At 55.8% G+C, this 23961-nt stretch overlaps 1 protein-coding gene across 2 annotated transcripts; it reads left to right on the top strand.

Moving 5' to 3' along the window:
- The first annotated feature begins 2787 nt into the window (after positions 1 to 2787).
- Positions 2788 to 21686, top strand: PRX (periaxin). 2 transcript variants are annotated; one of them, XM_054465648.2, is made up of 7 exons: positions 2788 to 2835; positions 7782 to 7825; positions 7909 to 8007; positions 8134 to 8259; positions 12286 to 12442; positions 16638 to 16834; positions 17484 to 21686. In XM_054465648.2, the coding sequence occupies exons 4-7, from the start codon at positions 8233 to 8235 to the stop codon at positions 21483 to 21485; spliced, it is 4383 nt and encodes a 1460-aa protein (XP_054321623.2). In that variant the 5' UTR covers positions 2788 to 2835; positions 7782 to 7825; positions 7909 to 8007; positions 8134 to 8232; the 3' UTR covers positions 21486 to 21686. The 2 variants fall into 2 exon arrangements, with proteins under 2 accessions (XP_054321623.2, XP_063514994.1); XM_063658924.1 differs by lacking the exons at positions 2788 to 2835; positions 7782 to 7825; positions 7909 to 8007; positions 8134 to 8259; positions 12286 to 12442 and adding an exon at positions 12630 to 12743.
- Positions 21687 to 23961: the final 2275 nt, after the last annotated feature.

Genomic DNA, 23961 nt, shown 5'->3' with positions numbered 1-23961 from the left:
GCCCTGCTGACCCCTGGATCTCCTCTTACCTTTCCCTCACACTCTCACCTTAACCATTTTCTCAAACGGCCTTTGCACAGGGTATTCCCGTTACCTGAAACACACTGTCATTCCTTCACCACTCATGGCTTTGGGTTAACTCCTATATATCCTCCAGGTGAAAGCTCAAATGCCACTTCCTCCAGGAAGCCCTCCTTGATTTCTCTTCCTAGGCTGGGGCAGGCACCTTTTCTGGACTTCCCCATCAAGGCTTTGACCTCTCTGCCTATGATTGCCCCATCACAACCCTCCTTTTTCTGGGTTTGTTCCCTGCTGGACTGTGAACGGCGTGGACGCAGGCCTGAGCTGTCCCAGTCACACTGTGTCCCCAGCACCATCCAGCCTGGGACTGGACAGAAGACCAGGTGCTCACTGAGTGTTTGCTGATGGTGAATGAAGACCCGCTCCATTTCTCACCTCTGGTCCTTTGCCCACATTTGTCCCTCTGCCTGGAACCCCCTTCCCTCCTTTTTTCCTTAGCTCCCTCCTCCTCAATCTTCCAGTTTGACTTCTTTTTATTATTTATTATTACTATTTTTTTTGAGACAGAGTCTCGCTCTGTCACCCAGGCTGGAGTGCAATGGCGCGATCTTGGCTCACTGTAACCTCTGCCTCCCGGGTTTAAGCAATTCTCCTGCCTCAGCCTCCCGAGTAGCTGGGATCACAGATGCCTGCCACCACGCCTGGCTAATTCAGTTTGACTGCCGATATCACCTCCTGCAGGATCCTTTCCTGAGTTTTCCCCCTCCTCCCTGGGGTGGAGTTAGATCTGTTGATGTCCCCTGTGCCCAGCAAAAGACCTACCACTAAACAGGGCTTGTGAGTGTTTGTTGAATGAATACAGGAAGGAAAGAACGTTTGCGTGAATCAATGAAGGAGAGAGACTGCAATGAAGTGAGGGTCTCCTCAGGCCCATCAGGAGCCCCGACCATACCATCCCTTCTACCCCTCCCGGGAGGAGGGCTCTGGCTGGCTTCTGGCCACACCCCAACCCTTGGTTGCTGCCAGGCCTGGAAGGCATTTCCCAGAGCTCAGCACATTCCTGCCTTCCTCGGTGGCTGAGAGTGGGCAGGGGGCATTTCAGAGAGAAGGGAGGGAGGCCCCCAGCATTCCGGGATCCTGCCATCCTGGCCTGGTCCCCCATGCCCTCCGAAGTAGGCCCCAACCCTCTGGTGTGAGATGGGGGACAGGTCTGCAGAGGGGCCACCCAGGCTGGTGTGAGGGGCGAGGGTGCCGACGGAGGCCAGGGCTTGGTGTCTGTGCCTGGCTGGACAATGGGGCAGAAGCTGCTGACATGCGCTTTGGGGGTAATCCCCCAGCCTCAGCCCAGCCCAGGCCTGGGGCCTGGGTTCAGAGAGCGACGAGCTTCCGAGGCAGCAGCCGGGTGGGTTCAAGTGGCATGTGGGGGTACCTGTGCTCCCTGTGCCGCCCCCCGGGGTCTGGTGAGTCAGGGCAGGCTGGGGGCTGGACCAGGGTCCAGGGGTTGGGGGTGAGGCCTGGTAGCCTTGGCTTGGGAGTCGGGCAGGTCTGGGTTCAAATCTGAACCCCTGCCAATGACCTGCTATGGTGATATTGGGAGAGTCACTTACCTTCTCTGAGCCTTCTTGTCTGCAAAGTGGAAGGGGCAGAAGAGTGTAGCAGGGTTTTTGTGGTGCAGGAGAACAGGGGTTGGACCTCAGCTCCACCACCTCCTGGCCACATAGCTATAAACTGGGCATAGCTGGACGCGGTGGCTCACGCCTGTAATCCCAGAACTTTGGGAGGCCGAAGTGGGAAGATCACTTGAGCCCAGGAGTTCGAGACCAGCCTGGGCAACATGGTGAAACTTCACCTCTACAAAAAATACAAAAATTAGCTGGGCATGGTGATGCATACCTGTGGTCCCAGCTATTTGAGGGGGCTCAGTCGGGAGGATTGCTTGAGCCCAGGAGGTTGAGGCTGCAGTGAGCCCTGATCACACCACTGCACTCCAGCCGGGGCAACAGAGTGAGAACTTGTCTCAAAAAAAAAGGTGGGGAGCATAAGGAGCCCATTTTATACCCTTGATTCAAAAGCAGGGCTTCAGCACTGAGCATGGTACTTAGTATATGATAGGTGTCCCCCTAAACAGTAACTCCATTAGACAGAGACTGGGGCTCCCCAGTCTTACTAAAAAGGGGCCAAAACCCCCCAGCAAGATGAGCCAGCCACCTAATTTGTGTGAAAAATAATACCAAATACTTATTAGTAACCCTCATTCTGCGCCTGGCATTGTCTTACATGTTCAGTCTCTTTTAACTCGTTTAATCTTCACCACAACCCCATAAGGTAGGTACTCTTACTATCCGCAAAGAGAAGCTGTGACTGGCAGCAGGTCACCCAGCCAGGAAGTGCTCGCACTGTGATTTGAACCCAAATTGATAGGGAGAGGGAGTGAAAGGAGTTTACAGTAGAGGCGGTTGGCCAGGCCCGGGTCCTGGAGCCAGGAAACAGTGGGGCTGGGGTAGGGTCCTGACTCTCCAAGTCGAGGAAGCCAACGTGCAAATCCTTGAAGCTGAGCTCCTGGCAGAGATCTCGGCCCAGGCAAGAGAGAGGCGGCTGGTGGCTGTCTCGTGGCCCCCACCCCTTGCGGATAGATGTAGCTGGAGGAGGGGGATGTTTGTTTCTCCACCACCCACCCTCTGGTGACGTCACACCCCCGCAGCCAATGGCTGGGGTCTCTCTCTCCTCCCCCCTCCCCATTCCTTTTCCCCCCGAGCCTAGGGCTAGGGCTGACAGACGGGACCAGGAGCTCTCGAGGAGTCTGGAGGCTCAGCGGTAAGAGATCAGCCGGACGGTCCCTTCCCTGGCCAGGCTGAGACACTGTGGGAATGAGGTTCAGGGTCCCGGGAGGTGCTGGGAGGGGGCCTGGGGGCTCAGGAAGCCGTGTGGCGTAGGTGTTAAAGGTACAGACTTTGGAGCCAGTGGTTCAAATCCCCTTTCCTCTCCTTTCTGGCTGTGCAGCCTTGGGCAAGATACTTCATCCTTTGTGCCTCTGTTTCCCCATCTCTAAAATGGGCTGATGTCTGGAGGCCACCTCACAGGGCCGGTGCCAGAGTAAATGAGTTGCTGCTTTTAAAGAGCTAGGGCAGCCAGGCATGGTGGCTCATGCCTATAATCCCAGCACTTTGGGAGGCTGAGGTGGCAGGACTGCTTAAGCCCAGGAGTTCGAGACCAGCCTGGGCCACATAGAGAGGCCCCATCTCTACAAAACAAATTTTTTTTTTTTTTAATTAGCTGGGCATGGTGGTGCATGCCTGTGGTCCCAGCTACTCTGGAGGCTGAGATGGGAGATTGGGTTGGGCCCAGGAGGTCTGGGCTGCAGTGAGCCGTGATCACACCTCTGCACTCCAGTCTCAGTGACAGAGGGAGACCCTGTCTCCAAAAAACAAACTAACAAACACCAGAGCTGGGGCAGGATGCCTGGGGTGGGTCCCTGGAGTAGGGTGCTAGGGAGGCAGCATGGATCCTGTTGGTGGGAGGCTGGTGCCTGAGCTGGGTTTTGTCTCTCAACCAAAGCTCCCCTTTGGTAGCAGAGAAAGTGGGGGCCACTGAGTAGCAAAGGTTGGATGTGCAACACTGTGAGAGGCACAGATCCCTCCCTCCATACTCTCCCTGTTGCTGTCAGAGACGAGTTTATATTAATTAAGCATTTACTATATATGAGGGATATTCTAAGCACCTGCTGTTCTCTCACAAATCTTCAAAGCCATTCTTATTGGCTCCATTTTACAGATGGAGAAACTGAGGCCCCAGAGATGCAGGATCTTGCCCAAGTCCTCACACCTGGGAAGTGCTGGAGCAGGGACTAACCGAGGCAGTCAGAGGCCACTGTCTTAACTCCCCCTGACCCCCTAGGTGGCCTTGGATAATGTTTAGAGGTCTGGATGAGTCAGCTCAACCCCTGACCCCCATTGCTATGGGAGATCACGCTGGTGGCTGGGGAAAGCTGAGGCTCTGAGCAGGCAGGGTTCCCAAGTGAAGTTGGTCGCAGTCACCAGGGAAAGAGGGCCAGAAGGGCAATGCCCTCAGCCGATCCCTCAGCAGCCTCCAAATGACAACCCCTCGTTCCCAGCTGGTCTGAAGGGCATGAGTCGCATCTGAAATGGATATCTCAGTTGTACCCACTCCAGGGAGATGTTACAAAGATTGAAGGAGCCAAGACAGGAAGGATCTTAGCACATAGTAGGTGCTCAAGAAATGGGGACCCTGGGGATTCTGAAAGTTCTGGCATGTGCCAGGGTCATGCCACGGTAACCACCCAAGAAATAGGCTACTGGCATCTGGAGTGTCTGCCTGGTCCCAGTAGATCTGCCCCTAACACAAGGCAGGGACCTTCCCCACCCCTCCTTCCCCTGCCTAGTGGGATAAGCAGAGCTGGGAACACAGAGTCCTCTCTGTGGGTTTCCTTCCGAAGCTGCCCCCACCTTACCCCAGGGGCTGGGTACGTGGCTCAGGAAGAGCACAGTTGGGCTAAATATAACCTGGGCTGGGTGCCTGTCCCAGGCAGGGACGAAGAAGGAGGGCACTCTCTCTTGTCCCTGCCCCGCCTGAACTTCCTGTGCCAGGCTCTGGGCATGACACTCACAGCCACGGGCCTGGGACAGACAGCTTGTGACCCAGGAGACCCCCTCCACTACCACCTATAAGGTTCAGGCTTCTCGTGTCTCCAGCTCAGGACTCTGTGCTGTGTCTCAGTCCTGGGTAAGGGAGCTGAGTTCGCTTCCACACCTGGGCTCAAGTCTCGACTCTGTCACTGTGATCACCGGTCTCTTAACTCTCATTGACTCGTCAGTTAAATGGGGTCCCACAAGGTCAAGTATGTAAAGCGCCTGCCTGGCCCGGGCCCGGCACCTGGCCTGGGTGTGTTTCTAGCACCGTTGGCCCCCTCCTGCCCAACCCAGCTCCTGCCCCAGTGCGCAGAGCCAACAATGCAAATTAAGGTGAAGCAGGGGTGAAGGGCAGGCACGGGTCCTAGCTCTGCCCCTCAGTTTCCACTCCTGTGAGCCTCAGTTTCCACCCCTGTAACAGCCACAACATCTAGGGTGATTTTGAGGCCTATGGGTGCTAGCACGGGGCCCAAGTCAGAGGAAATGCCCCCGACATGGCAGACAAGTTCTTAGTGCAGGGACCAGCTAATATTAATACTCAATACCTACTCAATAACCACTCAATACCCATTAGTTGTTATTATGATTGTCCAGCTAAAGCGCTGGAGCTTTTTTTATTTTTATTTTTATTTTTTTTGAGATGCAGTCTCGCTCTGTCGCACAGGCTAGAGTGCAGTGGTGCATTCTCAGCTCACCGCAACCTCCACTTCCCGGGCTCAATTGATTCTCCTGCCTCAGCCTCCCGAGTAGCTGGGATTACAGGCGCGCGCTGCCACGCCTGGCTACTTTTTGTGTTTTTAGTAGAAACGGGTTTTCACCATGTTGGCCAGGCTGGTCTTGAACCCCTGACCTCGTGATCCACCCACCTCGGCCTCCTAAAGTGTTGGGATTACAGGCCTAAGCCACGCACCCAGCCCATGCTGGAGTTTTTAGACAAGTTCAAGTCCTGGCACAGCCTGGAAGGTGCAGGGGGCTCACAGGGGATCCCAGGGAAGGCCACAGAGACCAGGACCCCTAGGAGATGCAGAAAGAAGCCCTCTTACACTGTGGGGGGCGTGGGTGCTGTGGGAGTGTTAAGGGGTCCCCATGTCCTCTCTCCTGGCCAGTGATGGGCTATGAAAGGCCATTGTGTGGCCAGGGTGGGCGGGCAGGGGCGGAATGCAACTGAGCACAGCAGACGGGCCATTGTGTGAGGGAATGTGCCGCGTGAGGCCTGACCTTTCCCTGTGCAATAGGGGTTGGCGGGGTGGCATGCCAGGTGGGGGCTGTGAGGACAAGCCCAGATTCGGGGGTTGGGGGAGACAGTATTCATCTCCATTTCCCCGGATGGGCCTGGCGGGTGGCTGCATGTGAATTTCAGCTTTGCCTCCTTCTGGCTGTGCTATGAGGCCTTGAGCAAGTTCTTTTGGCCTCTCAGGAAATGGGGTTTTCCGAGGTGAAGTAGAAGGTGAAGGTCTTAGCACGGGGACCAGCAAATACTCACCACTCAGTACCCATCAGGTATTATTACTACCCAGATAAAAGGCTGGAGCCTTCAGACAAATTCAAGTCCTGGCTCGACCATTTGTGACCTGGGCTAGTGACATCCCTTCCCCCAGCCTCAGGTGTCTCCTCTGTAATGGGCTCAGTAGTAGCTGATTGCACAAGGCTGTGCTGAGGGCCATGTGCAGTGGAGCATGTGGGGCGCTCGACACAAGGTCAGGGCCATAGGAAGTTCTTAGTAATAATAATGGCCTGACAGGTGCAGTGGCTCATGCCTGTAATCCCAGCACTTTGGGAGGCCGAGGCGGGTGGATCACCTGAGGTCAGGAGTTCGAGACCAGCCTGGCCAACATGGTGAAACCCCATCTCTACTAAAAATACGAAAAGTAGCCAGGCGTGGTGGCGGGCACCTGTAATCCCAGCTACTTGGGAGGCTGAGAGAGGGGAATCACTTGAACTCAGGAGGCAGAGGTTGTAGTAAGCCGAATTCGCACCACTTCATTCCAGCTTGGATAACAGAGCAAGACTCTGTCTCAAAATAATAATAATAATAATAACAATAATAATAATAATAGCAAGTATTTATAAAGCACCTGCCAGGTGCCTGGCACTTTACACTTATTAACTCATTTGCTCCTCGGAACAGCCCTGTGAGGTAAAAGCTCTTATTCTCCCCATTTTATAGACAACGTAACTGAAGCACAGAGAGGCGCTGTGATTTGCTCACTGGGAGTACATGGGAGTGGCTATAATTATTTTATAGCGTTGAGAGGCTGAGGCAGGAGGATAGCAGGAGCCCAGGAGTTGGAGATCAGTTTGGGCAACCTAGGGAGACTCCATCTCTACAAATTAATTTAAAAAATTAACCTGGTGTTGCCGGGTGCAGTGGCTCATGCCTGTAATTCCAGCACTTTGGGAGGCCAAGGTGGGCAGATCACTTGCAGTCAGGAGTTCAAGACCAGCCTGGCCAGCATGGTGAAACTCCGTCTCTACTGAAAATACAAGAATTAGCCAGGTATGGTGGTGCGTACCTGTAGTCCCAACTACTCGGGAAGCTGAGGCTGGAGAATCACTTGAACCCAGGAGTTGGAGGCTGCAGTGAGCCAAGATCGCGCCATTGCACTCCAGCCTGGGTGACAGAGCGAAACTCTCTCTCTCTCTCTCTCTCTCTCCCCGCCCCGCCCCCCAACACACACAAACAAAAACAAACAAAAAAACATAGCCGGGTGTTGTGGCATGCACCTGTGGTCCCAGCTACTCAGGAGGCCAAGGTGGGAGGATCGCCTGAGCCCAGAGACCGAGGCAGCAGTGTGCTGTGATTGCACCACTGCACTCCAGCCTGGGCAATAGAGCTAGACACTGTCTCAAATAGCAATTATTTTTTAGTGAATTTGGCCCCCTCAGTTGGCCAAGATCTTTGGCACGGGGGCTCTGCTGCCAGACAGGCCTCGGAGTCAGTTTTGGCTTTACCGTGTGTTGTCCAGCTGAGTCATCCTGGGTAAAGGTCTTCTGAGGCTCAGTTTCCCACCTGCATGACGGGGATAGGGTATCAGCAGAACGCAGCAGGGTCAGGCACTCAGGAAGTCATCGGTGGGTGTTAGCCAATAACACTGCTCACATTATTCTTCTTAGAGCCCCGGACCCAGGAGGCCCAAGGAGCTGGAGGTGACCCTCAGGTGAGCACAGGCTGGTGCCACATGCCCCTCCCCACCCCTTCCTCGCCTGCTTGGAACTTCACATCCTGGTCTTTCCCTGGCAGGCAGCAAGAACCCCGCGGAAGGGTGTGAGCCCTGCAGACAGCTGTGCGGCACCTCGGGCTGGGCTCCTGTTAGGAGGAAGTGCCTGCGCCCAGGCAGCGGTGAGAGGACAGCTGGGGTGGGGGCCCTTCTCCCCTTCCAGTACCCACCCTGCTTTCTCCCTGTAAGCATGGCCTCCACCTCTCATCCCCTCCTGGCCTCAAGCCTCCACTGCTGTCCTCCCTCAGGCTCAGAGGCAGCTGCTCCATGCAGAACTGAAGCTGGTTCTGCAGCAGAAAGGGGAGAGGACACAGGAGCCTGGGGTGCAGGTGCCTCCCAGCAACGCCATGGAGGCCAGGAGCCGGAGTGCCGAGGTGAGTGCCCACGTGTCCTGCAAGGCGCACTTGAGGGCAATGGGGAGGCACAGACTAGGGCAGCAAGGAGACACTTTCTGGCCTCTCTGTGCCTCATTCTCTCCATCTGTGAAATGGAAATAATAACAGGGTCTATTTTATGGGTCACTGTGAGGAGAAGAAAATTAACATATGTAATGTCCTTAGTGCAGTGTCTGGCACAGGCTAAGACTCAAAGCAGTGAATTCATTGGCGCATAAAGGAGCTAAATTAATAAGGAGCTGAAGAAAATCCGGCAGAAACCCTTCATCAGAAGAGGCAGTATATGCCAGGTGCAGTGGCGCAGGCCTGGAATTCCAGCACTTTGGGAGGCCGAGGCAGGAGGATCGCTAAAGCCTAGGAGTTTGAGAAAAGCCTGGGCAACATAGGGAGACCCTGTCTCTATCGGAAAAAAAAAAATTAGCCAGGTTTGGTGGTGCATTCCTGTAGTCCCAGCTACTCAGGAGGCTGAGGTGGGAGAATCACCTGAACCCAGGAGGTTGAGGTTGCAGTGAGATATGATTGAACCACTGCACGCCAGCCTGGGTGAAAGAGCAAGATCCTGTCTCATTAAGTCTCCCATGTGGAAAGAATAAATAAGAAAAACAAAGTAAAAAAAAAAAAAAAAAGACCCTGTCTAAACACACACACCCACACACAAACAAACAAGGGCATATAATGTAGGAGTTAAGGACATGGGCTTGGACCCATGGCTCAAATCCCAACCCTACCACTTCAGCTGTGTGGCCCTGGGCAGATGATCTCACCTCTTTCAGCCTCAGTTTCCCAGTGAAATGGAGGTAATGGGGCTGGGCGCAGTGGCTCACACCTATAATCCTAGCACTTCGGGAGGCCAAGGCGGGCGGATCACTTGAGGTTAGGAGTTTGGGACCAGCCTGGCCAATACGGTGAAACCCCATCTCTGCTAAAAATACAAAAATTAGCCGGGCATGATGGTGCACGCCTGTAGTCCCAGCTACTCGGGAGGGTGAGGCAGAAGAATCACTTGAACCCAGGCAGCGGAGGTTGCAGTGAGCCGAGATCACACCATTGCACGCCAGCCTGGGGGTCGCAGCGAGACTCTGTCTCAAAAAAAAAAAAAAAAAGAAATGGAGGTAATGATCTCCACCTCTGAGAACTCACGCTTGAGCCATTTGCACAGAGTCTGGTGCTGAGGAAGCCTCTTTGAATGGCAGCTGCTGTCACTGTTACTGAGATGGTGGATTGGCATCGACCATGTCTTACTGTATACCAGGCACAGAGCAGGTCTACTGTTACAGGGGCCAAGCTACTACTGGGAGTGAGAGACAGTGGGTAGAGCGCCAGGAGTTCTGTGCCCACAGGATGGCCTATGGGTTCTGGGGTCACAGACCTAAGGTTGAGGCCCAGCCACTTAACTTGCTACAGGGCATTAGGCAAGTCACTTTACCTCTCTGGGTCTTAGTGTCCTCCTCTGTGACTGCCCAAGGCTATGGGGAGAGGATAAAATGAGATCCTGCAGACTGCGTTCGGTGGCTCACACCTGTAATCCCAACACTCTGGGAGGCTGAGGCCAGAGGATCCCTTGAGCCCAGGAGTTGGAGACCAGCCTGGGCAAAACAACAAGACTCTGACTCTTTTTTTTTTTTTTTTGAGACGGAGCCTTGGTCTTGTCACCCAGGCTGGAGTGCAGTGGTGCGATCTCAGCTCACTGCAACTTCCGCCTCCCAGGTTCAAGCGATTCTCCTGCCTCAGGCTCCCGAGTAGCTGAGATTACAGGCGCCCACCACCACGCCTGGCTAATTTTAGGACTTTTAGTAGAGATGGGGTTTCGCCATGTTGGCCAGGCTGGTCTTGAACTCCTGACCTCAGGTGATCCTCCCGCCTCGGCCTCCCAAAGTGCTGGGATTATAGGTGTGAGCTACCGCGCCTGGCCTGACTCCGACTCTTAAAAAAAAAAAGAGGCTGGGCGCAGTGGCTCATGCCTATCATCTCAGCACTCTGGGAGGCTGAGGCGGGTGGATCATGAAGTCAAGAGATTGAGACCATCCTGGCCAACGTGGTGAAACTCCATCTCTACTAAAAATACAGAAATTAGCTGGGCGTGGTGGTACGCACCTGTAATCCCAGCTACTCGGGAGGCTGAGGCAGGAGAATCGCTTGACCCGGGAGGTGGAGGTTGCAGTGAGCCAAGATTGCGCCACTGCACTCCCAGCCTGGGTGACAGAGCGAGACTCCGCCTCAAAAAAAAAAAAAAAAAAAAGAGAGAGGTCCTGCACATAAAAGGCTGAGCCCAGGGCCTGCCAAGCCAAAGGGTGGTACTGGTGGTCGTGCTGTTCCCTACAGCCCCAGCCACAACTCTTCTTACCCAGACTGCCCTGCTCAGCCCCCTAGTCCCTTGGGGCATCTGGCCTAGACCTGCTCTCCCTCCAAGTCCTGGGCTCAATTCCAGTCCGTGCTGGCCCCAGTGCGCTGGCCATGACAGCATCCTCTCAGATCCCTACTGCAACCTCCTTCCAGTATGCCTATGTTACCCTATTTTGCAGCAGGGAAGTGGGTCCAGAGAGGGCAAGATTCTTCCTAAGACACACAGCAGATTGGATTCCTAGACAGGACCCAGGTTTGTCACTGCCTCTTCTGGGAAGCCCTGTTGTGAATCGCATAGTGGCTTCTGGGCCAGGTCCAATCTGCATCATTTACAGTAAATACCGGGAATGCCATGTCTGCCAGTCCCATTCATTACCCACGCAGACCCCCTTCACTGGATTCCCTCTCCTGTGGGCGTTTCACAGGCCTTCGGGTCATTGAATTTACAATAGAGCACATTCTCACACACATTCAAGCCTTCAGGGAGGCAAATCCCACTCCCTGTCCCCCGAATCCCAGACGGCTTGAAGGTCCAGCTAGCTCCTTCCTCAGAATCCCATCCTCAACTATTCTCTTGTTCTGCTGTAATTACAGCCCCTCCCCCATAGTTAAATTCAGCTTGTAGAATATGGGTCTCAGGGCCAGAGGCAGTGGCTCGTGCCTGTAATCCCAGCGCTTTGGGAGGCTGAGACAGGAGGATCTCTTGAGGCCAGGAGTTTGAGAGCAGCCTGGGCAACACAGTGATATACCTGTCTCTTAAAAAAAAAAAATTAAAAATTAGCTGGGCGTGGTGGCGCGTGCCTGTGTTCCCAACTACTTGGGAGACCGGAGCGGAAGGTCTGCTTGAGTTTAGGAGGTGGAGGCTGCAGTGAGCCATGATCACACCACTGCACTCAAGCCTGGGGACAGAGTGAGAGACCCTGTCTCCCCCAACAAAAAAATAATAGGGGTCTCCACCCCAGCTCCAAATAACCCCCCATAAACTCTGGCCACATTCCTCTCCTATTTTTTGCACCCTTCTATACCCCATTTGGCTCTTCCTCCCAGGCCTGTGCTGTCTTACCCCTCCTACCCGCACCAACCCCCCCGCAGCCCCGCCCTCCCAACATGACCACGCCCCCACGATCCTGGTCCCGCCTCTCAATCACAACTCAAGTTCTCTCCAGCCCACTCGGACGCAGTCCCTCCCCTTACAACCTCGTCTCCTCCCCTAACCCCTTTCGACTGCCGCTCTAGGGCCTCGGAGAGGCCAGCCGGCCCGCGGAGCTGTTTAACTGTTCCGCGGGTCCCAGAAAGCCAGCCGCCCGCGGGCTTGCTTAAAGGCGAGACGCCGGAGTGGGTGTGCCCCGACGTCCTGCGAGTGCAGCGCCGAGGGGCGTGTGCCCTGAAGACCTGCTGAACAGCCGCTTTTGGCCGGGCGCGGTGGCTTACGCCTGTAATCCCAGCGCTTTGGGAGGCCGAGGCGGGAGGATCCCTTGGGCCCAGGAGGAGTTCGAGACCAGCCTGGGCAGTGTGGCGAGACCGTCCCCCAACCCCGTCTCTAAATATATATAAATATATATATGTATATATATGTATATGAGCCACTGTTGAGCGCAATGGCGGGCTCTGGGCGAGGTCCGGCCCTAGAGCCCCAATGCGACACCTTGCCGCCCTCTGCAGGAGCTGAGGCGGGCGGAGTTGGTGGAAATTATCGTGGAGACGGAGGCGCAAACCGGGGTCAGCGGCATCAACGTAGCGGGCGGTGGCAAAGAGGGAATCTTCGTTCGGGAGCTGCGCGAGGACTCACCCGCCGCCAGGAGCCTCAGCCTGCAGGAAGGTGGGCGGGCCCGGGGTGTGGGGCGGGGTCGAACTGCGGGGGCGGGGTTAGGAATCTGCCTTGGGTCCAAAGAGAGGCTGAAACTGACCGGGGGATGGGGGCGTGACCGGCCACCAGGAGGCGGGGTTAAGGGCTTGGGGCGGAGCTTTGCCGACTGTTCACAGCGAACTCCGGAGGTTCACTGGGTGCGAATTCCACATCCCCCGTTTACTAGCTTGTGATCTTTCTGTGCCTCAGTTTTCTCATCTCTGAAATGGGACTTATTCTTGTATGGGGTTATTATGTACTGAGGATTTAACGAGTAAGTATGTGAAAATACTTAGCACATAGCTAAGTGGCACATAGTGCTTAACTACGTGAGTGTTAGTAAATGTTGTTGTTGGGGCAGGAGAAAAGGGTGGAGTGAGCCACTTAGAGGGGTTGGGAAGAGGAGCTTTGTAAGTAAAGGATGTTTTAGGAAATGGATGAAGCTGACGTGATTTATTCATGCAACAACTATTTATTAGTGCCTTCTATTTCAGACTTTATTTATTTATTTATTTATTTATTTATTTTGATACGGAGTTTCTCTCTTGTTGCCCAGGCTGGAGTGCAATGGCACGATCTCGGCTCACTGCCACCTCCGCCTCCCTGGTTCAAGCGATTCTCCTGCCTCAGCCTCCTGAGTAGCTGGGATTACAGGTGCCCTCCACCACGCCCGGCTAATTTTTGTATTTTTAGTAGAGACGGGGTTTCACCATGTTGGCCAGGCTGGTCTCAAACTCCCGACCTCAGGTGATCCATCCGCCTCAGTCTCCCAAAGTGCTGGGATTACAGGCATGAGCCACGGTGCCCCACCCTATTTCAGACATTATCTTAGCTGCTTGGGCTACAGCCGTGAACAAAACAGTGAACAACAGTCCCTGCACTTATGGAGCTTACATTCCAGTGCGGAGAGACTTTTTTTTTTTTTTTTTTTTTTGAGACGGAGTCTCGCTCTGTTGCCCAGGCTGGAATGCAGTGGCGCAGTCTCGGCTCACTGCAAGCTCTGCCTCCCGGGTTCACACCATTCTCCTGCCTCAGCCTCCCTAGTAGCTGGGACTACAGGCGCCCACCACCACGCCCGGCTAATTTTTTGTATTTTTAGTAGAGACGAGGTTTCACCGTGTTAGCCAGGATGGTCTCGATCTCCTGACCTCGTGATCTGCCCGCCTCGGCCTCCCAAAGTGCTGGGATTACAGGCGTGAGCCACAGCGCCCGGCCGGGAGAGACATATTTAAGCAAATTAAGTAAAATACCTAGTAAATTAGAAAGCAATAAGTGCTACAGTTGCCAGGAGGACAATGTGCTACAGCTGCATTTTTATTATTTTATTTATTTATTTATTTATTTTTGAGATGGAGTCTCGCTCTGTCTCCCAGGCTGGAGTGCAGTGGCATGATCTCGGCTCACTGCAAGCTCCGCCTCCCGGGTTCACGCCATTCTCCTGCCTCAGCCTCCCTAGTAACTGGGACTACAGGCGCCCGCCACTACGCCCGGCTAATTTTTTTTGTATTTTTAATAGAGACGGGGTTTCACCGTGTTAGTCAGGATGGTCTCCATTTTCTGACCTCGTAATCCGCCCTCCTCGGCCTCCCAAAGTGCTGGGATTACAGGCGTGAGCCACCGTGGCCGGCCTACAGCTGCATTTTTAAATGGGGGTGGGCTTGGCTGGGTGCGTAATCCTAGCACTTTGGGAGGCTGAGGTGGGCGGATCACCTGAGGTCAGGAGTTCGAGGCCAGCCTGGCCAACATGGCGAAACTCTGTCTCTACTAAAAATTCAAAAATTAGCCGGGCATGGTGGCAGGCGCCTATAATCCCAGCTACTCAGGAGACTGAGGCAGGAGAATTGCTTAAGGTTGCAGTAAGCCGAGTTCGGGCCACTTCACTCCAGCCTGAGCGAAAGAGCAAAACTCCACCTAAAAAAAAAAAAAAAAAAAAAAAATGGGGTGGGCTGGAAAGGGTGAAAAGGCTAAAGGAGGTAAGGGAACAAGCTATGAGGCCATCTGGAAGAGGGAACAGACAGCAAAAATGCCCCAAGGTAGGACCATGCCTAGCTTGTGGGAGAAACAGTGAGGAAGCCAGTGTCTACGCAATTGAGTTAGTGAAGAGGAGAGTAAGAGAGAAGGCCAGAGAGGTAAGGGGAGGACATTTTTTAGAGGGCTTTATAAGACTTTGGCTTTTATTCTGTGAGGGCTGTGAGCAGAGGAGAAACATGAATTGACTGTGCTGAACTGCTGCATTAACAGTAGAGTATGGCCAAGCATTGGGTGGCTCACACCTGTAATCCCAGCACTCGGGGAACCCAAGGCGGAAGGATTGCTTAAGCCCAGGAGATTGAAGCTGCAATGAGCCATGATCACACCACTGCACTCCAGCTTGGGCAACAGAGCAAGATTCTGTTTCAAAAACAAGGCCAACAACAACAAACAGTAGAATATATGAAGGCAGGGTTAGGAGCAGGGAGATCAACAAAGTGGCTACTGTGATTATCCAGGTAAGAGATGAGGATGCTCAGGACCAAAGGGTTTTGGAGGTATACATATATTTGGATTCTGGATATATTTTGAAGGAGGAGCTTTGAGGACTGGATATTGGGTATGATGGAAAGAGAGTTGTCCAGGATGGATCTGGGGATTTTTGACCTGAGGATGGAGTTGCTGGTCCCTCAAAAGGAGCACACTGAGGCTAGTACTCATTTGGAGAAGAAAGACCAGGATTGCAATTTGGATCTGTTAAAGGAGAGGTGTGGTGTTGGACACCCAGGTGGAGATATGATGGAGATGTTGGATGTGAGTCTAGGGTGGAGGGGAGAGTGCTGGGCTGGAGAGATATGCTTAGGAATTGTTAGCAGATTTATGATCTTTTAACTCCTCAATCTGGATGAGCTTCCCAAGAATTCCCAAGGGGTGACTTGAGCATGTAGACAGAGAGGAGGTCCAAGTCCTGAGGTCTGGGGTAGTGTGTCTTTAAGAGGCCAGAGAGACTGGGTGTGGTGGCACGGGCCTGCATTCACAGGTACTCAGGAGGCTGAGGCAGGAGTATCGTTTGAGCCTGGAAGTTCAAGGCTGCAGTGATTTGTCATTGCTCCAGTGTACCACAGCCTGGGTGAAGAGTGAGATCTTGTCTTTTTTTTTTTTTTTTTTTTTTTTTTTGAGATGGAATTTCGCTCTTGTTGCCCAGGCTGGAGTGCAATGGTGTGATCTCAGCTCACCGCAACCTCCGCCTCCTGGGTTCAAGTGATTCTCCTGCCTCGGCCTCCCTAGTAGCTGGGATTACAGACATGTGCCACCATGCCTGGCCAATTTTGTATTTTTAGTAGAGACGGGGTTTCTCCATATTGGTCAGGCTGGTCTCAAACTCCCGACCTCAGGTGATCCACCCGCCTTGGCCTCCCAAAGTGCTGGGATTACAGGCATAAGCCACTGCACCTGGCGAGATCTCGTCTTTAAAAAAAAAAAAAAAAAGGCCTGGGCACGGTGAGAGGAGCAGTTCAGATGTGTGTGTGGGAAAGCAGGGTCAGAGGTGTGATTGGAGAACTGGTAACAATGCCACTGGAGAACTCAATACCTTTTGCCTATTAAGGTGAACAGATCAATAGGGCAGGAGCTCCCGGGGAGTGAGGCCATGACAACCTTTCTTATGCGAGAAATAATAATATGTTTGTATGCTGATGGGAATAATGTAGACGAGAAGGACAATTAATGATGTGGGAAGAGGAGAGAATTGCGGGAGGATGTCCCTGAGAAGGCGGTGGAGGGATTGCCCTGAGCTAGGAGTGGGGTTAGTTCATCCCCAGGAACAGGAAGGCGAGTGGAGTAAGTCGCCGCAGGAGAAAGGGGGTGAACAGACAGTGTGGGAGCTTCTGGAAATTCCCTTCTGATTCTGTTCCCTCCGTAAAAGAAGCAAAGTCAGCATCTGAAACATAAGGATGGGTAGGGGAGCGACAAGGTGCGGGCGTGACCTGAGTGGGCGCGGCTTTGTTCATTGCAGAGGGCGGGGATAAGGTCATGGGGCGGGGACTAGCGTAACTGCGACTCAATCCTGCGCTGGGGATTGGAGAGACTAAAATTTGGGGCGGGTCCTCACCGCGGGGGCTCCGTGCAAGTGGGCAGAACTAGGCCCGGGCGGAGCCGGGAGATGCCCACGTGCTGCGCACCTCCACCTCGCCCGCAGGGGACCAGCTGCTGAGTGCCCGAGTGTTCTTCGAGAACTTCAAGTACGAGGACGCACTACGCCTGCTGCAATGCGCCGAGCCTTACAAAGTCTCCTTCTGCCTGAAGCGCACTGTGCCCACCGGGGACCTGGCGCTGCGGCCCGGGACCGTGTCTGGCTACGAGATCAAGGGCCCGCGGGCCAAGGTGGCCAAGCTGGTACGCGTGCTTAGCCCGGCCCCGGCCCTGGACTGCCCCAGCGATCTGGTCTCTGCGCCGTGAGCCCCATTCCCCGCCATCGTGGGCCAGCCTTGCCCTCTGTCTTGTCACTAACCCAAGCTAATTCCACCCTCTGCCCCTTCCTCTCTGCCCCAAACTCTTCCCCGGGAAGGGGGACAGACCCACCCCAGCCCAGGGCCCTCACCCACTTCGGAGAGGCCTCCCCACCATCGGATCCAGGCTTGCTAGAGGTCCTGAACCAGGCTACTTCGAACCAGGGAAGCCAGATTCCAGCCTGAGTGCCGGCCCAATTACTGCTGAGTGGCCCTGGACAAAGTTATTTCCCTCCCTGGGCCTCAGTTTCCCCATCTCTAGAATGAGGATGTTGGGGAAAATCCCGGATCAGGATCTAGAAGTCTTGGGTCCCAGTCCCTACACTCCTGTTGACTCGTTTGGAGATTCTAGATGGCTGCCTGCTTTCCTGGGCCCTCATGGTGAAATGACAGGCAAGAAGTGGGGGTGATGTTTGGGGAACAAGATACTTGACCCAGCGCATCCCCAGCCTGGTCCAATACCAGGTGGGGCTCTTCCTGTCCACTCCTAGCCTCCCACTGTCCCACCGCCTCCTGCCTCTCTCCTCTCTCCCCAGAACATCCAGAGTCTGTCCCCTGTGAAGAAGAAGAAGATGGTGCCTGGGGCTCTGGGGGTCCCCGCTGACCTGGCCCCTGTTGATGTCGAGTTCTCCTTTCCCAAGTTCTCCCGCCTGCGTCGGGGCCTCAAAGCCGAGGCTGTCAAGGGTCCTGTCCCGGCCGCCCCTGCCCGCCGGCGCCTCCAGCTGCCTCGGCTGCGTGTACGAGAAGTGGCCGAAGAGGCTCAGGCAGCCCGGCTGGCCGCCGCCGCTCCTCCCCCAAGGAAGGCCAAGGTGGAGGCTGAGGTGGCCGCAGGAGCTCGTTTCACAGCCCCTCAGGTGGAGCTGGTTGGGCCCCGGCTGCCAGGGGCCGAGGTGGGTGTCCCCCAGGTCTCAGCTCCCAAGGCTGCCCCCTCAGCAGAGGCAGCTGGTGGCTTTGCCCTCCACCTGCCAACCCTTGGGCTCAGAGCCCCGGCTCCTCCTGCTGTGGAGGCCCCAGCCGTGGGGATCCAGGTACCCCAGGTGGAGCTGCCTGCCTTGCCCTCACTGCCCACTCTGCCCACACTTCCCTGCCTAGAGACCCGGGAAGGGGCTGTGTCGGTAGTGGTGCCCACCCTGGATGTGGCAGCACCGACTGTGGGGGTGGACCTGGCCTTGCCAGGTGCGGAGGTGGAGGCCCGAGGAGAGGCACCTGAGGTGGCCCTGAAGATGCCCCGCCTTAGTTTTCCCCGATTTGGGGCTCGAGCAAAGGAAGTTGCTGAGGCCAAGGTAGCCAAGGTCAGCCCTGAGGCCAGGGTGAAAGGTCCCAGACTTCGAATGCCCACTTTTGGGCTTTCCCTCTTGGAGCCCCGGCCCGCTGCTCCTGAAGTTGTAGAGAGCAAGCTGAAGCTACCCATCATCAAGATGCCCTCCCTTGGCATTGGAGTGTCAGGGCCCGAGGTCAAGGTGCCCAAAGGACCTGAAGTGAAGCTCCCCAAGGCTCCTGAGGTCAAGCTTCCAAAAGTGCCCGAGGCAGCCCTTCCAGAGGTTCGACTCCCAGAGGTGGAGCTCCCCAAGGTGTCAGAGATGAAACTCCCAAAGGTGCCAGAGATGGCTGTGCCGGAGGTGCGGCTTCCAGAGGTACAGCTGCCCAAAGTGTCAGAGATGAAACTCCCAAAGGTGCCAGAGATGGCTGTGCCGGAGGTGCGGCTTCCAGAGGTACAGCTGCCCAAAGTGTCAGAGATGAAACTCCCAAAGGTGCCAGAGATAGTTGTGCCGGAGGTGCGGCTTCCAGAGGTACAGCTGCCCAAAGTGTCAGAGATGAAACTCCCAGAGGTGTCAGAGGTGGCTGTGCCAGAGGTGCGGCTTCCAGAGGTGCAGCTGCCGAAAGTGCCAGAGATGAAAGTCCCTGAGATGAAGCTTCCAAAGGTGCCTGAGATGAAACTTCCTGAGATGAAACTCCCTGAAGTGCAGCTCCCGAAGGTGCCCGAGATGGCTGTGCCCGATGTGCACCTCCCGGAAGTGCAGCTTCCGAAAGTCCCAGAGATGAAGCTCCCTGAGATGAAACTCCCTGAGGTGAAACTCCCGAAGGTGCCCGAGATGGCCGTGCCCGATGTGCACCTCCCGGAAGTGCAGCTCCCGAAAGTCCCAGAGATGAAACTCCCTAAAATGCCTGAGATGGCTGTGCCAGAGGTTCGACTCCCCGAGGTGCAGCTGCCAAAAGTCTCAGAGATGAAACTCCCCAAGGTGCCTGAAATGGCCGTGCCCGATGTACACCTCCCAGAGGTGCAGCTGCCCAAAGTCTCCGAAATGAAAGTCCCTGACGTGAAGCTCCCAGAGATAAAACTCCCCAAGGTGCCTGAGATGGCTGTGCCCGATGTGCACCTCCCTGAGGTGCAGCTGCCAAAAGTGTCAGAGATTCGGCTGCCGGAAATGCAAGTGCCGAAGGTTCCCGACGTGCATCTTCCGAAGGCACCAGAGGTGAAGCTGCCCAGGGCTCCAGAGGTGCAGCTAAAGGCCGCCAAGGCAGAACAGGCAGAAGGGATGGAATTTGGCTTCAAGATGCCCAAGATGACCATGCCCAAGCTAGGGAGGGCAGAGTCCCCATCACGTGGCAAGCCAGGCGAGGCGGGTGCTGAGGTCTCAGGGAAGCTGGTAACACTTCCCTGTCTGCAGCCAGAGGTGGATGGTGAGGCTCATGTGGGTGTCCCCTCTCTCACTTTGCCCTCAGTGGAGCTAGACCTGCCAGGAGCACTTGGCCTGCAGGGGCAGGTCCCAGCCGCTAAAATGGGCAAGGTAGAGCGGGCGGAGGGCCCCGAGGTGGCAGCAGGGGTCAGGGAAGTGGGCTTCCGAGTGCCCTCTGTTGAAATTGTCACTCCACAGCTACCCGCCGTGGAAACTGAGGAAGGGCGGCTGGAGATGATGGAGACGAAAGTCAAGCCCTCTTCCAAGTTCTCCTTACCTAAGTTTGGACTCTCGGGGCCAAAGGTGGCTAAGGCGGAGGCTGAGGGGGCTGGGCGAGCTACCAAGCTGAAGGTATCCAAATTTGCCATCTCACTCCCCAAGGCTCGGGTGGGGGCTGAGGCTGAGGCCAAAGGGGCCGGGGAGGCAGGCCTGCTGCCTGCCCTCGATCTGTCCATCCCACAGCTCAGCCTGGATGCCCACCTGCCCTCAGGCAAGGTAGAGGTGGCAGGGGCCGACCTCAAGTTCAAGGGGCCCAGGTTTGCTCTGCCCAAGTTTGGGGCCAGAGGCCGGGACACTGAGGCAGCAGAACTAGTGCCAGGGGTGACTGAGTTGGAGGGCAAGAGCTGGGGCTGGGATGGGCGGGTGAAGATGCCCAAGCTGAAGATGCCCTCCTTTGGGCTGGCTCGAGGGAAGGAAGCAGAAGTTCAAGGTGAGCGTGCCAGCCTGGGGGAAAAGGCTGAGTCCACTGCTGTGCAGCTTAAGATCCCCGAGGTGGAGCTGGTCACGCTGGGCACCCAGGAGGAAGGGAGGGCAGAGGGGGCTGTGGCCGTCAGTGGAATGCAGCTGTCAGGCCTGAAGGTGTCCACAGCCAGGCAGGTGGTCACTGAGGGCCATGAAGCGGGGCTGAGGATGCCTCCGCTGGGCATCTCCCTGCCGCAAGTGGAGCTGACCGGCTTTGGGGAGGCAGGTACCCCAGGGCAGCAGGCTGAGAGTACAGTCCCTTCAGCAGAGGGCACAGCAGGCTACAGGGTTCAGGTGCCCCAGGTGACCCTGTCTCTGCCTGGAGCCCAGGTTGCAGGTGGGGAGCTGCTGGTGGGTGAGGGTGTCTTCAAGATGCCCACCGTGACAGTGCCCCAGCTTGAGCTGGACGTGGGGCTAAGCCGAGAGGCACAGATGGGCGAGGCGGCCACAGGCGAGGGTGGGCTGAGGCTGAAGTTGCCCACACTGGGGGCCGGAGCTAGGGTGGGGGCCGAGGGTGCTGAGGAGCAGCCCCCAGGGGCCGAGCGTACCTTCCGCCTCTCACTGCCCGACGTGGAGCTCTCGCCACCCGGGGGCAACCATGCCGAGTACCAGGTGGCAGAGGGGGAGGGAGAGGCCGGACACAAGCTCAAGGTACGGCTGCCCCGGTTTGGCCTGGCACGGGCCAAGGAGGGGGCCGAGGAGGGTGAGAAGGCCAAGAGCCCCAAACTCAGGCTGCCCCGAGTAGGCTTCAGCCAAAGTGAGATGGTCACTGGGGAAGGCTCCCCCGGCCCCGAGGAGGAGGAGGAGGAGGAAGAGGGCAGTGGGGAAGGGGCCTCGGGTCGCCGGGGCCGGGGCCGGGTCCGCTTGCCACGTGTAGGCCTGGTGGCCCCTTCTAAAGCCTCTCGGGGGCAGGAGGGCGATGCAGCCCCCAAGTCCCCCGTCAGAGAGAAGTCACCCAAGTTCCGCTTCCCCAGGGTGTCCCTAAGCCCCAAGGCCCGGAGTGGGAGTGGGGACCAGGAACAGGGTGGATTCCGGGTGCGGCTGCCCAGTGTGGGGTTTTCAGAGACAGGGGCTCCAGGCCCGGCCAGGATGGAGGGGGCTCAGGCTGCGGCTGTCTGAAGCCCCTGGTCAGATGGGGATCCCGTCTTGCCTTCTTTCTCTACCCCCTCGCTGTCGTGTGTGTGATAACTAGCACTAACCCTAAGAGGGCCGGGAGGTGGGTGACTGACCAGGGCTGGCGGGGAGGCCTGCCCCTGTCTCTCTGGCAGGAGTGCCTGTACCCCACCAAGCCATGTGAATAAAATAATCTGGAAGTAGCCATGCATTTGTCTCCTCTGTGTGCATAGGGGACAGGGAGGGGCAGGAGTGGGTATAGGGGAGATGCAGAGAAGGCAGTCTCCAAAGAGGAGGTTCTAGGGGTCGCCTGAGCCTGTCCTGAGGGGAACCTCTGGTGTGAGGGGAGAAACAGGTCATACCTGGTCTGAGAAGAGTCAGGGTGGGTTGGGTGCAGTGGCTCATGCCTGTAAGCCCAGCGCTTGGGAGGCCAAAGCAGGAGGATTGCTTGAGCCCGGGAGTTTAAGACCAGCCTAGGAAACACAGGGAAACCTCATCTCTACAAAAAATACAAAAAATATCCAGGCATGGTGGCCCGTGCCTGTGATCCCAGCTATTTGGGAGGCTGAGGTGGGAGGATCACTTGAGCCCAGGAGGTCGAGGCTGCAGTTGAGCCATGATGGCGCCCCTGCACTCCAGCCTGGGCAACAGAGTCAGACTCTGTTTCAACAAAAACAACAACAAAGAGTCAGGATGGCCTTGGGGCAGGCTATGGTGGGAGGGGAGACGTCCCTAGCCCTTGAGAATTCCCAGGGGTTGTTAAAGAGGACTCTGGGATGTTTCCTGGCAGAGCACAGCTTCGGGACCCCTCTGCCAGGAAGCCTGCCTGTCCTGGGGGACCCACTCCTACCAGAGTGGTTGCTCCCCACCTGCCCTCTGCCGGCAAGGGCACTTCTGCGCATCCTAGCCTTCTCTTTCCTGTCTGGCTGGTTTGACTGCCCTGTCTACTCTGGCCCCACCCAGGAAGGCCACTCCTGGTCCCCTCAAAGCCTCTACCTCAAAAACACAGCCGCCTCTTGGAACTAGGTCCCAGGGTCCTCAGCACCTGTCAGCGCTGGTCTCAGCTCCCAGGGGCCATGGGCCATCCCTCCCTGCCATCCCAATTCAGGATCTAAGTCCTGAGGCTCCCAGCAGGGCCTCCAGCCTCCTCCACGCCTCTCTGTGATGTCCCACACTGGACTAAGGAGACTCAATATCCGGTCCCAAGTCTCGCCCCGACAACCCCCCACTCTCCTCACATCTCCCTGTCCTGTCTCAGTGGATGAGGGGCCTGGCAGAATCCCCCACTCACTTGAGTACCTTGTCCTTTCGAGCCGGCCCTCCTCAGGTCACTGTCTCACCACACACTTTTTCTTTGCCCCCACCAAACATGGCAGGAGTTATCTACACTCATGGTGCACCCCCATTTCCAAGACCCCAGCATTTGGGGTTCTCCTCCTACCTTGTCTGTGTCAGCAGTGACCTCCCCGTGGCGACGCCTGAGGGTTTCCTTTGTCTGTCTTGTCCTGACTCTTCAAGGCCCCTTCGATGTTCCTGACACCTGCCCTCTTCCCCACACCTCTCTCTCCCCGTGCTCCTTGGGCACTGGAGGTTCCTCCCGGGCCCTTGTCCACCCCCACACCCTCCCTAGGGTACATCACCCTCCCCCACGGCTTCCACACCTCCTCTCTGTGCTGACAACTCCCAAACTCCTGCATCCCCTTGGGGACCCAGCAGCTTCTGCACGCCTTCCCCAGAGGTCTCCTGGTTTTTAGGAGGTTGTGTGGGTGGTGGTTCAGAGCTTGGCGCTGGAGCCAGGCTGCTTAGGGTCAGAGGCTGTCTCTGGCAGTCACTTGGGTGACCTTAGGCATTTTATTTTATTATTTATTTTTTTATTTTTATTTTTTGAGACAGAGTCTCACTCTGTCGCCCATGCTGGAGTGCAGTGGTGCAATCTTGGCTCACAGCAACCTCTGCCTCCTGAGTAGCTGGGACTACAGGCATGCGCCACCACATCCGGCTAATTTTGTATTTTTAGTAGAGACGGGGTTTCTCCATGTTGGTCAGGCTGGTCTTGAACTCCCAACCTCAGGTGATCCACCCGCCTTGGCCTCCCAACGTGCTGGGATTACAGGCATGAGCCACCGAGCCCGGCCTGATATTAAATATTCTAATCTGGCTGGAGTGGTGGCTCATGCCTACAATCCCAGCACTCTGGAAGGTCGAGGCAGGAGGATCACTTGAGGCCAGGAGGATCATTTGAGACCAACCTGGACAACATAGCGAGACCCCATTTCTACAAAAAATTAAAAAGATAAATAAAAATGAATACTTTTTTTTTTGAGACGGAGTCTCGCTCTGTCACCCAGGCTGGAGTGCAGTGGTGCAATCTTGGCTCACTGCAACCTCCACCTCCCGGGTTCAAGCTATTCTTCTGCCTTAGCCTCCCGAGTAGCTGGGACTACAGGTGCCCTCCACTATGCCTGGCTAATTTTTAGTATTT

This window comes from Pongo pygmaeus, chromosome 20, assembly GCF_028885625.2.
Source record: "Pongo pygmaeus isolate AG05252 chromosome 20, NHGRI_mPonPyg2-v2.0_pri, whole genome shotgun sequence".
NCBI lineage: Eukaryota > Metazoa > Chordata > Mammalia > Primates > Hominidae > Pongo > Pongo pygmaeus.
Note: the sequence above shows the minus strand (reverse complement) of the source record. Positions and strands in the feature narration are given on the sequence as shown.